Genomic DNA, 15,122 nt, shown 5'->3' on the forward strand with positions numbered 1-15,122 from the left:
AAATTTGTTTTTTCTCCAATATTGAGTCAGGATTATAGGGTGCATGTGCATCTGTGTAGCTAGTTCTCTTTTTTACTAAGTGCTAGAGGTCACATTTACAGGCTCAGTTCATATGGTGATGTTTAAAAACAAGCAGCCTAAGCACTGGAAAACACACAGCAGGTGTTAGTCCTGTATAAGCAGAGAAATAGGCTTGGTTTATTAATAGGTCTTATTTAACTCTCATTTCCATGCTTTTATGACTACACTAGGTGTTCATCTCACATGGGCGCATGTCAGAGAAGTAATGGAGCGAGAGAAGAGACCAGCCCTTTTTCAGTTCACAGAACCCCAATTCTTTATTAATCACAGCTTGCTCACAATGACATACAGGAAAATAGCACTAATGAAGAGTAGAATATGCAGGCAGCAACCTCCAGGGGGGCAGGGACAACTTCAAAACTGCAGCTATTTTGGAGATGATGTGTTAGGTTTGGTGATACTGTACTTGGCACAAGCACCCTGTCTAGTCATTCCTCCTGCTTCAGCCCTCTTAGTCCTAGATGTCTGTCACTAGGTAGGGTTGGTAACACTGAAGAGTAAAGGTCATGATGAATGGAAGTCAGCAGTGTCAAAAAAATAAGGTAACAACTGGCTCATGGGTTCCAGGTGAAATATTTGGTAGCCTGTTGTACTATTACACATATGATGTTGTAGCATCAGATAAGTATCATAGATCATGGCACCTACCGATAAAGCCACTTGATGCTATCTATTAGTTGGCTCCATCAATAAATTTTCAAGTGGTGAATTAAGCTCACTTTACAATTAGCATTTTTATGGCTGTTTGGCATCATCCAGAATTCGTCATAGCTTGATGGTTACAATGTGCCTCTTAAATTTGCCTCAAACTGATCCCACTTGCTTTCATGCTGTTGCACAGCAGCATTTGTTGCCTCTCACCTCTAAAAGCAGAAGCAACAAGTACTGCACGTGGTGATTTAACCTCAATTATACAGCACACTACAGAGTCCTGCAGTGTAAGCTGCATTTGAAGAAACAACATTTTAAGAGCCTTTTGTCTTGGACAGCTGAACGTGAAGACATGATACCTGTGATCTGGTCACTGTTTCCACAAAGCTTATTGATGGCAAAGCAGTCTAGGTTATTAGGCAATGACTGGTCTCTAGCACCATAGAACTACTACTGACCTCGTGGTGGGTTGGAATGGAAGTCGCAGGGAATGGAATTAGACGTGAGGTGCTTCAAATGAACAGACCCAGCAAGTTCAACCAAGTGGAAATAGACAACATCAGAAGCCTGTTACAGGACATGTAAGATTATGAAATAACTTGCATAATGCAATACTTGTATTTTTTAACAAAAATGTAAGTATTTACAAAATAAGATCCAAGTTTTTTAAACATCAAGCAAATCATTCTGCAAAGAGACCGCATTGTTTTTGTTTTTATTTTTGTTTCTTTTTTAAAGTTTTTTATTGAGTTCTTGATTTTTTTTTTTAAACCATGTCATACATTTCCCATACTGATATCGCATGATCCATAATAATATAGGCAGGGGGAGTTTACTAATGGTGGGGATGGGTCACATCCACCATTGCCGTTTTCAGCCAGACAGTTCCACCTGGAGCTCCTTGTTTCTACGGACCTCTGCAGCATGCCTCTCCTGGAAAACATCAAGAAGGGAAAAATCAAACCTCTTTCTCATTCTGCCTGCCCAGAGAGGTTCCTGATGACAACCCATTTAGGTTGTGCATTTGATGCTTGTGCAAAAATTGTTCCACAGCACAACCATCTTTAAAGGATGCAACTTAGGAGAGGTGTCACCCACCAGACCAGCTCTGGAGCTCTGTCTTTTATCTGATGCTGCCTTATAATCCTCACCATCTCACCGAGTTTCATTTTAAAGGCCCACATAGGGAAGTGCTGCTCGCAGCATAAAATGTGCCACGTGCTCACATCTGTCCTTTGAATTCCTAGATGTTAAACTAAATATAGGGAAGGATGAGTGGGCTTGAATTAATTGCTTGCACACTGTATGCAGAACAAGTGTTATCTGTAGCATTTGGGAACCATAAATAAAGGTCCAAGAATTTAGTTCCACCAAGATGGGTAAATCAGAACATCTGAAATATCGCCTTAGACCAAATGATAAGGCCAGCTCTCCTCTCCACTCTTTCTCAGGCTATGATGGAGAAGGGATGTGGTTACCAAAAGTCAACGCTAGATCCTTCTGTCCACTTTCAGTCATGTTGTCTTCCCTTTTACAAAAGCAGTCAGAATTAATTTAGACTTTTTTTGAGCCATTGTGTACTCAGATACTTCTGTGGAAATGGGCCTGTAGTCAGGAAAAACAGCTGTCAAATGGATTTAGGAATGTTCTACTTGAGGTGTTTATAAAACTATTATTTTGGCAACTACTGGGTTTATGTCTCTCTCTTTTCCACTGTCACACTACCAGACTTTTACCTCTTGTGTCTGACCACTGCAAAAAAAACCCCAGACAATCAAATGATAAGCACAAGGCGACTACAGAAGCCAACTTCCATCCCTAGCTGACTTCAGTTTAAGGCACTTCCTAGCTATTTCCATGCATTAGAGGGTCTTTTATGGTCAAAATTTCACTGAAGTCAACAGTCATCTTTTTATTGACTGAGTTGGACAATGGATCACAGTCAACTGCATCAACTGACTCTGTGAATCACAGTTTCTTGTAAGATCCATAATTCTGAATGTTAGCTTTTTTATGGGACTTGTTCCTTGCCCCTGTTAACTGCAGTATACAGAAGTTATCTTTGTAGGAACTTCTAGACAACAAATCTCAGTGCATCCACAGTTCTGAGTAACTTTTGAAGATTTGGACCCAAATATCTCACTTCTTCTTTTCCTGCATATTCAAGGTTCACTTTTGTGTTGGAAAAACTGTACAGTTATGCAATTTTTAATCACTGGTCTGTACAAATCTTCTCAAATTTTGTTGTCTTTGTTCACAAGCCTTCTTTGGATTCCATGCACAGATGCCATCACACTGCTGTGGTAACAGGGCTTAACAGTCTGTTAACATTAACCCAGGACAGAGAGATGCTTCAGCTGTCCTTCCCATTTCCTTTTGGGCCTCAAGGATGGCTAATTGTCTCTTCCATTTATTTTCATAAGCTTTGGGATATGTGTCTGTGAACTAATCTAATGTAAAAACGTCAAGTAATGCGGGTACAGTTCTTAAGCTAAAGAATTATCCTGTTTGCGTAGTCACTTGTAACATCATCCTTTGGTTTCTGTTGTTTCTTTCCTGCCTTAGACTTTTGTCTCCAACAAAGGAACAGAGGTGCTTATGGAGAAGATCTCATTGGAAACCACTGAGAGCTGTTTTCTTTCTCTTAGTCAGTTTACAAACGTACTAGAAAGTTCATCATTGAGAGAAACAAGTGATCACCCATGCAGAACTAATTAGTTTTTTCTTAACACTTCTAAATCTTTATTCACATGTCCCTCATTTGATTCAACATGGGGTTGTTTGTGATTTACCCATTTTCTCTGACTGAACCAAAGATTTGCAGAAGAAAATTTACTCTCTTTTAGTTGCAAGACTTATGGAAGAACACGTCCCTTTTGACGTATAGGAGAGATTTTTTCCTATTTTTTTGGTCTTTCTCCTCTGAGAAACCAAGAACTACAGACATAGGACAACTATTTGATTTGATCAATGACTTCTCTTAAAAGTAGAAACCAAAACACATGACATTTCATTTGTTCACAGTATTTCTTGAAAGACTGAAAATCAGCCTTTCTCTGGAGACAGTCCAGTCAAGGGCCATGAAGATTAAGGAACTGTAGCATCTCTCAGTCTCTCCTATGAGGAAAGAATGAGAGAGCTGGAACTGTTCAACCTGGAGAAGACTCAGGGGGGACCTTATATAAATACCAGAAGGAGGGTACAAAGAGGACAGAGCCAGATTCTTTCCAGTGGTGCCCAATCACAGGACCAGAGGCAATGGGCACACACTGAAACACAAGAGGTTCCTTTTGAACATCAGGAAACACTTTTTCAATGTGAGGGTGACTGAGCACTGGCAGAGATTGCCCAAGGATGTTGTAAAATCTCCATCTCTGGAGATATTCAAAAGCTGTCCGGACATGGTCCTAGACAGCCTGCTCTGGGTGTCCCTGCTTGAGCAGGGGTGTTGGACCAGATGACCTCCAGAACCCTCTTGCAACCTCAACCATTCTGTGATTGTGTGATTATAGATATGCAGTCTTTCATCAAAAGCGAAAGGTAGTTTAGATAGACGTCAGGGGCTTTGACTTAAAAATTACTCAATTGTAACAACTGAGATAGGAGCTACCCACAACATCTTTTCAAAATATTGATTAGATTTTCCTCTCTAGCCTAGGATGGCGAGTCATGGTGTGGTTACCTTTTCTTGGAGACGTTCAATAAGAGCAGCTAAATTAGCTTCACGGTTTTCTTTGATCTGTTCCATTTTCAGTATCAGCTTTTCCTCTGCCATTTTGCTGAAATTATTGTTCTCCTCCAAAGCCTTCTGAAGCACTTCTCGCTCATGTTCTCTCTTCTCTGCCAGATGTTTCAGCACCTGGGCCTCCTGGGACTGGAAAGAGAAACAAATGTGGCTCAAGTGAAATTCATGGAGAAAAAACAACAAACATATGGCAACAGTTCCCTGAGTAAATTTTGTTGCTTTGTTGTTACATGCACTGTTTGGAAAGATCACTTCCGTGTATAAACGAGATCAAGCTTCAAAAACAAGGGCTTAGAGGCACTGGCAAAATGTGAGGGATGTGCCGGAGGCAGCAGCAGAGTAGTGTCCGCAGCACTTCTGTTCACAAGCAATGCTGTCGTGTTCCTGTCCTGGGCTGTCTGGGTTACTGCAGTGGTTGCTCAACCTCTGACAGCTGCAGTCTTTCAGCTACGAGCATTTTATTAGTACAGATATGGGATTAGGGGCTAAAGGTACGTACAGTGTTGAAAAGGAGGGTGCCGACACAGAAGTGGTGTCACCTAGGTTGGACTGTCCTTCAATGTGCCTGAATAGTTAATAAGAAGTTTGAAGTTTATTGCCGTGGAAGACAGACAGAATCAATTCAGACATTTTTTTTCCCCATGATATTTATATTTGGATTCATCTCACTGACTAGGAAAGGAAAAAAGTTTTTTTTTTTCTTTTTTTTCTTTCCTATAGAAAATAACAGAAAAGCTATTTTTAGTTAAAACCGGAAATTTTGCAAGGAAAATGGAAGCTGCAGGTAGGAATGAAACAGATGCAGCCTATGCTCAGTACTGTGTTGTTCTTCTTTGTAAACTCATTGCTCAGAAACATAAGCTCGGTTATTTATTTTAAATCAAATTACTAATATGAAACCACTAATCCTAGGAGAGAAGCCAAAGAACTTGCAGTATTGGGCTCATCCTCCAGGCAAGCCTAGTTGAAAAGAAAATATATTTCAGAGGGGTTATTTGGAAATGATAAACAACATTGTATGCTTTTGGATAAAATAAATTAGAGGGAGCACAAGAAGCAAACAGAAATCAGGGAGTGAAATATGGCTCTGGGAAGCTAAGTGTGTATTTCAGTGCGGATCACAATGCACTGTTGCCATTGTTATCCATAAAAATGAATTAGTTTAAGGCTTAAATTAAGGGCTTTAACCAATAATTACAATTACTGATAATGAATCCTATTAAATTCTGTTCTGTGGCTTTAAATGCAGTGAAAAAAAGGCTGCAGTTCTTTTAAATGAGTGCGATACAACTAGAAGGAGAAAAGTATTTTAATGAAGGTAAGATACACACAAAGCCAAATGCACTGATGAGGCAAATTAAGCAGATTCTAGAAAAGGCTGCAAAAGCCAGGCAGAACATCTTACAGCAAGACACTGGCATAAAACATATCTGGTTTTGCAAGGCTGTAATGGCTTGCTTGAGATCAGAGGCAAAAGATACTTTCATCCATCTCGGCCACTTAATGCATTTTCTTTCACCTCTGATCTGGTTTCAGATAAGGGCTCATTTCTCAAACTGGGCTCCCTGGAGCACTTGCTGATGGAAATGGTCTGCTAAAATGGTTGGTACCTTACAAAGGCTCCTCCTTGTTTTTGCCTCCCTTACAGCATATGCTGAATAGATAGTAGTGGAGCAAGCATTTTTCAGATCTTTGACTCAGAGAAAATCACTGTTGGGCAGGCAAAAAGAGGTTGCAAATGGGAACAAAAAGTCCCCAAACAGGTGCAGCCAAGAGCAGAGAGAGCTTCACTGGTGGAGAATGAAAGGAGAACAAGCCAAAGGGAAAAAACGCTAGGCAAAGAAGGAAATTTGTAGACTAATTGAAAAATCATAAAAGCCCCAGAAGTTTAACAAAAGCATCAATAATTTTAATGTGATACTAATTGTAATGTCCTTTCCCATGACTCATCTAAGAAGTGACTTGTTAATTTGGAAGGCTAACATTTCATGGTGTTTAAATATGTATATATCTAATGTGTTATAGAATCAAGCATTTTCAGATTGGGTAAACAGACATATCCAAGGCCCTTGGAGATGCTATAATAAGAAGTAAGATTTGGACTGTACCTATAAGCAGCAGTTTTGAAAAGAACATTGGCCTTCAATGGCAGGTAGCAAACTGCCTTTGAGACGTGGGGGCAGTTGCCCATTTTTCAGGATTTGTTTTCTTCTATTCAAACCCCTTGCCTTCTGGAACTACTCATTATCATAAATCCAGGAGAATAGCGAAAAATCAAGAGTTCCATATTGAAGTACACATAGTTCTGGGGAATACACTGGCAGACAACACATTTGAAAGTAATTTGCCCACTAATGCACGATAATGAAGAAAATCCTTATACTCTAATTCAGTGTTTACTGGATGCATATTGTGTTGGCACCAGTTAAGAGTCTGAATGAAAGCTAAACCAGGCCTCAGGAACTGACTGCACATTCCTAAGGCAGTTTGTGTTTATTATATACCTTAAATGTCATTCCTTTTCCTCAGTCAAAATGTTCAAGGTACCCAGGACTGGTTCAAAATAAAAGGACCCCCCCACCCTGGCACAGAACATCCATGGGGTATCATCTCATTTAGACTGACATCCCTCTTCTAATGCTGTTAAACCCCAGCTGTGAGTCTGCCCATTTCCCTGGTGTTCAGCCCATTTTTGAAATCTCCTGATGACGATTTTGGAAGGCAGTCGGTACGTTTATGTACTGGATTGTCAAATGAGTTTCTGTTTCCAACACATTTGGCAAAAGAACTTGGCCACCCTGTCTGTTCAAAGTCTAATACCTAGCAGGGCTGAGATTAACTGACTCCCTTTGTTGTTTGTGTTGGTCCTGATACAGGATTCCAACATACGCAGAAAGTTTTTATTCCAAGTTTACTTTCAACATTGTATTGTTTGAAGCACTGGAAAGGATATTTACAAATCCTTGATAGTCCACATACTAACACACTTGTAAATGGCTCACAATAAGTGCTTCTTGTACCGTTATTGTGAGAAGATGAGTAAAAAAGACTGGAAATTGGAAGATTAATAAATTAATATAGAAACTAACATAATAATAATAATAAATAAAATAAATTAGCATAGATTAATAAATTAATAAAGAAGATTAATAAGGAGAGAAAAGTATTAAATGGTGGAGAAAGGAAAAAGCAATACTCAAGGGGGAATATCAAGAAGACTTCTTAAATATAACAAGGCATAATCAATGCAGCTACAGTTGCAGTGTCTAGTGCTAGATGTGAAGGAGTAAAAATGTTGCAAAACATTCCTGGTACCTTTGCCCCTAGAAATGTATTGCTGTGCTAAAAAGATGGCTAATGCAGGCAAACTCCCATGATATTCATGTTATATTTCTAAAGGATCATGTGAACCCTCAGTTTTCAGAGATGAGCGCTTCAAAAGCAAATCCACATCTCAGCTGGACAGAGAGAGATGAAGAAAACTAAACACTCAATGAGCAAAATTATTCATGGAAACTGGCTTTGGAGATACATATATATTTTTAATTGCTATTCACAGGAAGAAAATTCTGCTTCTCTGAGTAATGGGTGTTTTATTTTCTCACATTTATCTATTTTTCTTTGGCATGTACATCCAAATATTGAAGTCATTTATGCAAAGATAAAGTTAAATAATTACTTTTAAGCAAGAAATGAGGTCAGACAACTGCTTTTAACCTGGGAACTTCAGCTTGAAGGCATTTACCTTAGTTACTAGGATGGATGAGGCACACTACCAGTCATGAGAGCTCCACTTTCGTAACACATTCATTCATTGATTGGATTTTTTTAAACTAAATTGTTCAGCAGAAGGTGCATTAACCTTGATATTCTTCAGCGTATTGTGATATTTAAGAGATATTATACTATTAATGGAGCGTAACGTGAAGATAGGATTAAAGGCTGCTACTGCGATGTAAATGCCAAGGTGAAACCTAGGTGTTAATCAGAACAAAATGGTGAGTTGAAGTAGTAATTTCATAGTGAAGTAGTGACATTTTCAGGGGAAGGAACTGAGGTTGGGATTTTTCCACATGGGTTTTTTCCACAAGGGAATGGACTCAAGTTAGACCTCACTCATGGCACTGGCTTCTTCAAATCTCTGGTTACATCCTATTCCTTCACTTGCAATACTGTTATTTGTATCACATTAGCACCTGTTCAGGCTGTTATGAGGACTCACTATATATATACACATCCCCTGTGTGCAAATACAGAGGGAGAAACAGTTCCTCTCCCAAAGCAATGCCAGTCTAAAGAGACAGAAAAAAGAGGGGGATGTTCCTGCTCTGTGGGGTCACAGAGCAGAGGAGTGAAATGGCCATATGTCAGGAGAGCCAGAGACACCTGAGCTGGACCGCAGGTGAAGTTTTGCTTCCACTGAAATCAGATTGTGTAAAATTTTACTTAAATTTGGGTGAGAATTTTTTTTTCTTGTCCTGTCTGCCAGTGGAGCTTTGGGTCAGGCCTACTAAGAACATCAAGAAGTGTAAAAAAACACCACAAAGCAGGGCCCATCCACCATGTGAAAAAAACCTCTCTTTCTCTTCCTCAACTGGCAGAAAATTTCTTTTCTCAGGGTTGTGACCCATGGGGGTGAACAAGGCATGTTGGAGGGATGCAAAAGGTACCACCTGAGCCCTTTGCTTGATGCTCCTCCACCTGCTCATGAGGCATTTCTTGATCTGTTGCAGTGTGAGACCTGGCATTTTGAAGTTAATAAAGATCAATGTCAGCCTGTGTTACAGTTGTTCATTAGTAGCAAAGCTCACGGTAGGTTGCAGGGAGACACTCTGCCAGCATTGGGATGTATGCTGTCTCTGCTCATGACTCCATGCGCTCTAAGACAGACCTTTGTGCGTAACTCCAAATCGTCTCCTAGTTGGTAAAAAACATCTTCCTGTTGGCACATATCCTACAAGCTTATGCCTTTTGGATGAGGAGCCACGGAGTGGCTTGTGGGTTTGGCTGTCTTTCGTAAACATTAGGAGTAAAGTACCACGCACGGAAACAAACATGGGGCAGAAACACACAGTTCCAATGCTGATTCCATGTATAACACTGGGACCTTTACATGGAGAAGCATTTCATGCTGTATTCCCTCTTTGCACAAGCAACAGCTGAGGGCCAGCAGTAACAGGGAGATGAGGAGATGGGCAAGACAGGAGGCAAATGTCCCAGACAGTGCCTGTCCTCCCTCCCAACCTGCTCACTTACAAATTACAGGAAACCAAGGAGAGGAATAGGAATGAGCTGGAAGAACAAAGAAAGCTCCACTTTTGCTAGGGAAGGTGCTGATCCCCTCTCTGCCTCTCCTCTGGCCTGGAGCAGCAGTTTTGTATGCCCTGTGCAATTTCCAGGAAGGAGCATTTGTCCCCCAGCTTCACCACCTTCCCCACCTTGACGAAGCCTTTTCCCCAAACAGCCTACTGTACCATGCGGTAAAGCATGGGTGGCCTTTTCAATGCCAAAGGAGACATGGATCAAAAGTATCAAGAAATGGCTCTGGGCAGGACGTGGGGCTGGCTCAAAGGGGCACCGAGTCGGGTGCTGAAGCCCAAGGCAGAGTGCAGCCTTGCCCATGCTGGTATTAATATCTCTTGTAGCTATAAGTCTATATCCAACAACATGGAAATTAAAAAATACAACTGCTGTCCTGTATCCTTTGTGGCACTAAGCACTACAGATGAGCCTGATTCAATTTCATCCCAACATAAAGCCATTAAGAGGATTTAATTACATACGATTTGTCTCCCATAATCCGAAGTCTAGTAGAAATGTGTGTTCCTTTTAGTGTTTAATTTTTATGCTGGGAAGTTGAATGTGGGCAATAAAGATACATAATTCGACATATGGCTTTTGAAGTCTGTACCTCAAGAATAATAACAGCTGAACATTCGAGGCCAATGAATAAAAATTGATAAATGTTGAAGCTTCTGTAAGAAATAAACTTCTGCTGCTTACAATGTCACTGTGCTCTAATTACTTAAGTGGAAAGGATGAGAAGATCTTTCTGATTATTCACCAAGGTGGGAAAATATAGCACACATATGCCAAAAAATAATGGGATAATAACTACATGCTGTAAAGAGGATTCTATAAAGGGAAAGGACAGATCAGTAACTAGCCCAAATGGGTCTCACTATGTGGTGCAAAAATTAAAAATGCCTCAGGTGAGACTCTCAGTCTGGTCTGAGAGTATGAGGTCATGACTGCCAAGTGAGATACAGAAAAAGGGAGAGAAAATGACAGAGGTCTGTAAAAGCTTACAAGGGAATAAATATGAATGATAAACAGGGAACAACATAAACAGGAGGCTGCTGAAGTGCATGTGTAGCTGTAGATGTTCTCGTGAGTTTGAAATTTATCCATGAACACTGCCTAATTAACAAAGCAGAACATAATTCTAAACAGTGTGAAATCAATTAATTTTTTTTTTTTTCTGAAAAGGCAATTCTCATCCATTAGTTACACTTGATTTTAATTAGAACTGTGCTTTAAGGACATGATCTAGAATGGTCATGTCTGACAGCTGTCATACATAGATTGAAAAGTATGATAACAACTGCAATGCTGTATGTCAGAAAAAGTCCACCTGTTTTGTCTAGCAGCAGAAAGTGGAAGATGCTTAAGGAAAGTGAAGATGAAGTTGGGCACCTGGTCCTTTCTTTAAAAGATATATGTATACATATATAGCTTCCTAGCTTTCAGCAGACACCAAGATCCCTATTTTATGAGCCAGAGGTTGCATTCACATAATCATTTTCTACAAGGTAGTGCTCTAACAAGTTTGCTATTATCTTTTTGAAATAAATAATATTTTAATAATCTCTAAATAGTCTGTTCTCACAAATATATCTTGATCAAACAACACATGAAAAGGTGATTCCCTCTGTTTTGAAATTGCTGTCTGATGACTTCATTTCTTCCCCTTTGGATTGCAGGAAACAGAATATAATTGTTCCTATTCATCTTCCCATTACCATTCATGACTTTGTAGACTTCTATCTCATCTTCCATCTGTTGGTTCTTTCCAAGCTGAAAAGCGGACTATTTATCTTCTTATGGAAGACGTTCTATCCCTCTGATTGCTTTTTTACTCTTCTCTGCCCTATACCCTTTTTCAGGCTCAAACTGAAGGCAATAGTTGAGATTTGGGGGCAACAGGGATTTTAGCAGTGAGGTAATAAAGTTTTCTGCTCTATTATTCATTCCTTTTGCAGTGATTTCTGCTGCAATGCTAATGTGGAGGATCTTGCCTATTAAAATAACTCAGTTATATGTCCAATCAAAATGAATAGAGTACCAAGGGGAAGAAATAGCAGGTGTCTGTATTTCTATCACTGATTACCAGTTTATTGCATAATGAGTTTTTCTTAAGGAAGAAATGAACAGTAATGAAATCAATGAAATGAAATCTCTGGGACACTCAATTTACATTTCCCACTAAGTATATGCATAATATCACACTTCTTAATTGCTGCCATTTCATTCTGAGTTCATGTCTTTACTTGAGTATTTGTACTTGGTACAGAGGCACTTCACAGATGCAGCTTTTGTGGCATATCATCATTTCTCTGTGTGAAAGCTCACGCTTCTGGGCAGACACTAGTGCAAATGCATATTTCTTTCACATACATTAACTTCCTTTTACTGAAATTAATACTTTGAAATAAGTATTTCTTTGAAAGTTTTGACTTAGAGTAAATAAAGACCTCTGCAACACATTGGTCATGGTGAAATAGTTAATGTGAACTTCCTGCTGTATGTGCCCTGCGTTTGTGCTAACCTTTGTGAAGAGGGTGTTACGACCCTTCCAAGCATTATGTGACAAACTTAATGATTATGAAACAAGGTCAAAAATGAAGGAAAAGCTTACTCTGTATATAACCCTACAAGACCAACTTCCAGTATTATTCATCCTGTCTGCTAGAACTGTCTCTCTTAGTAGCTGTGCTATGCTGGTGTCTTCACTCAAGTGTGTGGTGAATGATGCAGAAAGCACTTTATTTAGGGCTGATATGCCTCCATACTGAATAAATAAGACATTTTAGCTGCCTCAGGCAGACTTGGTGAGCAATTTCCATTGGCACTAGGAGGAGTCAAGATCTGTTAGCCCATGCAGTAGTTGTTTGAATAGCACATCCATCTCATAAACTCAGACATCAGAAGAACTGCACTGGTTTTCAGCCACTTTTATAGGTGCTCTGAATGCATCCCTTGTGCTCACACAGTAAGCATGCATATTTGAACCCAACTGAGCCTCCTGTCCAAAGCCAGCTATATTTTGTGATACATACTTTCCAAGCATTGGAACCAATCAGGTTTGTTTGTGAGCTGCTGAAAGAATATAAACTCATTTGTTCATTTAAACTTGCTAATAACTTCTATCCATGCAGGCCACTGTGAGTCAGTGATGGCAATGGGAAACATACAAATGGGCAGGAAACCTGTCTGTTTTATTGTACAGCGTCAGGTGTAATTACTAGCATTTTTTTAAGGAAGGATACCTTTCTCCTCTCCTCTGCAGCCTCCAGCTTTTTCTGGATCTCCTCAAGAGAGAGTTCTTTCTTCTTTGGAGAAGCTAAAGTTCGTGGTGCTTCTGAGACCGGAGATGGTGGCTTTAGGATCAGTTCAAAGGCCTGGCCGGAGGCACGTTTGTTGATTTGTTTCACTTCCATGTCTGCACAATAAAGTGAGAAATGGTAAGCCCTTCAATACCTCAGCGGTATTGAGGGGAGAAGCAGCAAAGAAGTTAGTTTAGGATCAGAAGCACAGACAAAAGATTTAGCACCTTTGCCTTGGGCATTTTAAATGCAATGGCAGATTATGTGCTGAAAGCTGTTCTCAGGAGAAGTACATTCCATTGTATCTGTAATAGCTTAATTATACCTTAATCCCATAAAGATAAAAATTATAAAGTGGTTTTGGAAGCTTATTTGGGTTCTGTGCCATTTCACACCCCCTGCGGGCAGTGCCCAAACTGATTAATTTTTTAAGCCTGCTTTCATCTTTTCTTGGTTTCCTTGGGAATTATGTCAGCTGTGAAAAGCTGTAATTCTCAAGTGAAAAGTACAGCTCAGTATGAGAGCACTAGCTTTAAAAGTTTAGCTAGCTGGTATTAGGAACAATACCCAGCACCATGGGTAATACACAATCAGTAGAAAGCAATAGCCAAAACCAGCAAATGAATTGTTAAATCAGCAAAATATCCACTGATCAACACTATGAACTTGGACTGTGAACTGAGTCATTTCCCAGCACTAGCGCACTATCTGACCTGTAGGATGATGTCCAACTGAAGTCACTCACCATCATATTTGTAGATGTTCATGTTGCGAGGTTCAGGGTAAAAACAGGAGCAGATCAGAGAGAGCATGGACAGCTCCTTCATCTTTTCCTTGTAAGCTGAAAAGAGAGATCTTGTTAGCATGCTTCACTTCCCCAGCTCCTCCTCACTGCATCTCTAGCTGAGGTGACTGGCTGGGAACCAGCAAATCTGCTCTATCATCCACCTGGCAGATTTCTCCAGAATATTTGACTAGTTCTTCCGAACATTGATCTTTTATCAAATCACAAGAGATGTTCAGTACTGCAGAGACTGTTTCTGATCTCCTCCATGACCTCAGTCTTGGATTTAACACAGACAGTCCCCTGTCATTCATACAAAGTAAATCTGGCTACCAGGAAATGTATTTAGCATTGGAAGACTGCCATGACTCCACTCACTCCTGGCAGGTGGAGAGAAATGAAGCTCTTACAAATTCTTTGACGTATCCAAATGCAATTGAGAGCAGCTCTGAAATGCTGCCTGTGTGTTGCCATAGGCAGATGCTAAAGACATTATATGTTACAAATGAAAATGTCATCCAGACAAATAAAAATAAAACCAGAAATGAGGATACATTTATCAAATCCTTTGCATAATGTTGTTAATATGTGTAAGTACTTGAAACAAAGCTTCTCCTTCCTCATTTACTTGCTTCCATACTCAGGTCTAGTGCATAAGAGCTGATGCAATAAATACCCTTGTAATTTACCTTTATGTAATTTATCTTTACTGACTTCGTAATGCCCATAGGGCCCAGTCATGGATTGAGGAGGACTTAATCTAGAAATGGTGATACCAATACCTAACCATTACACAATGTTCTGCATTCACCCTTTCTAATTGCCATCATCCCAGCTTTTAAGTACGAAAATTTGTCTCGTGTCTGATCAGTTGGTAAGTCAATCAGCGAGCCCAGACTCGAGCCAGTTCTCCTGGGTCCTGTGACAATACCCTAGCCACTGCCCACACTGCATAAAGTATATATGTTGAGGGGGAGGTTGCTTCAAAATTCATCCTGGCGCACACAAATTCCTGCTACTATCAAAATCATGTCTACAGATGCAGACACACATTTGCTGCCAGCCTGTGAAAACATGACTTAAAATATAACTGTGGCTGAAAGTATTGTACTTAACAGATTAGACCGAATTAATTCTTCATGTTACTGAAGCAATATCAAAAAGCCACTTGATCTTCAAATTGTGTATACATATGAAATTGTTATTCAGCCTTTCTCATGGATGCTCTTGTGCTTTTTGAATTATTTTTTCTTAC

The 15,122-nt window shown here is 39.8% G+C and overlaps 1 protein-coding gene across 1 annotated transcript in view; it reads right to left on the reverse strand.

Moving 5' to 3' along the window:
• Positions 1-311: 311 nt before the first annotated feature.
• STMN2 (stathmin 2) overlaps positions 312-15,122 on the reverse strand; it is a 38,797-nt gene continuing 23,986 nt past the window's right edge. The window contains exons 2-5 of the mRNA XM_065832328.2: positions 13,829-13,924; positions 13,027-13,199; positions 4,415-4,606; positions 312-1,665 (exon numbers count right to left, since the gene is read on the reverse strand). Of these exons, the coding sequence (XP_065688400.1) occupies positions 1,606-1,665; positions 4,415-4,606; positions 13,027-13,199; positions 13,829-13,924 (521 nt within the window). The 3' untranslated portion in view covers positions 312-1,605. The remainder of the gene's footprint in view (positions 1,666-4,414; positions 4,607-13,026; positions 13,200-13,828; positions 13,925-15,122) is intronic.

The sequence above is a fragment of the Patagioenas fasciata genome, chromosome 2 (assembly GCF_037038585.1).
Source record: "Patagioenas fasciata isolate bPatFas1 chromosome 2, bPatFas1.hap1, whole genome shotgun sequence".
Lineage (NCBI taxonomy): Eukaryota > Metazoa > Chordata > Aves > Columbiformes > Columbidae > Patagioenas > Patagioenas fasciata.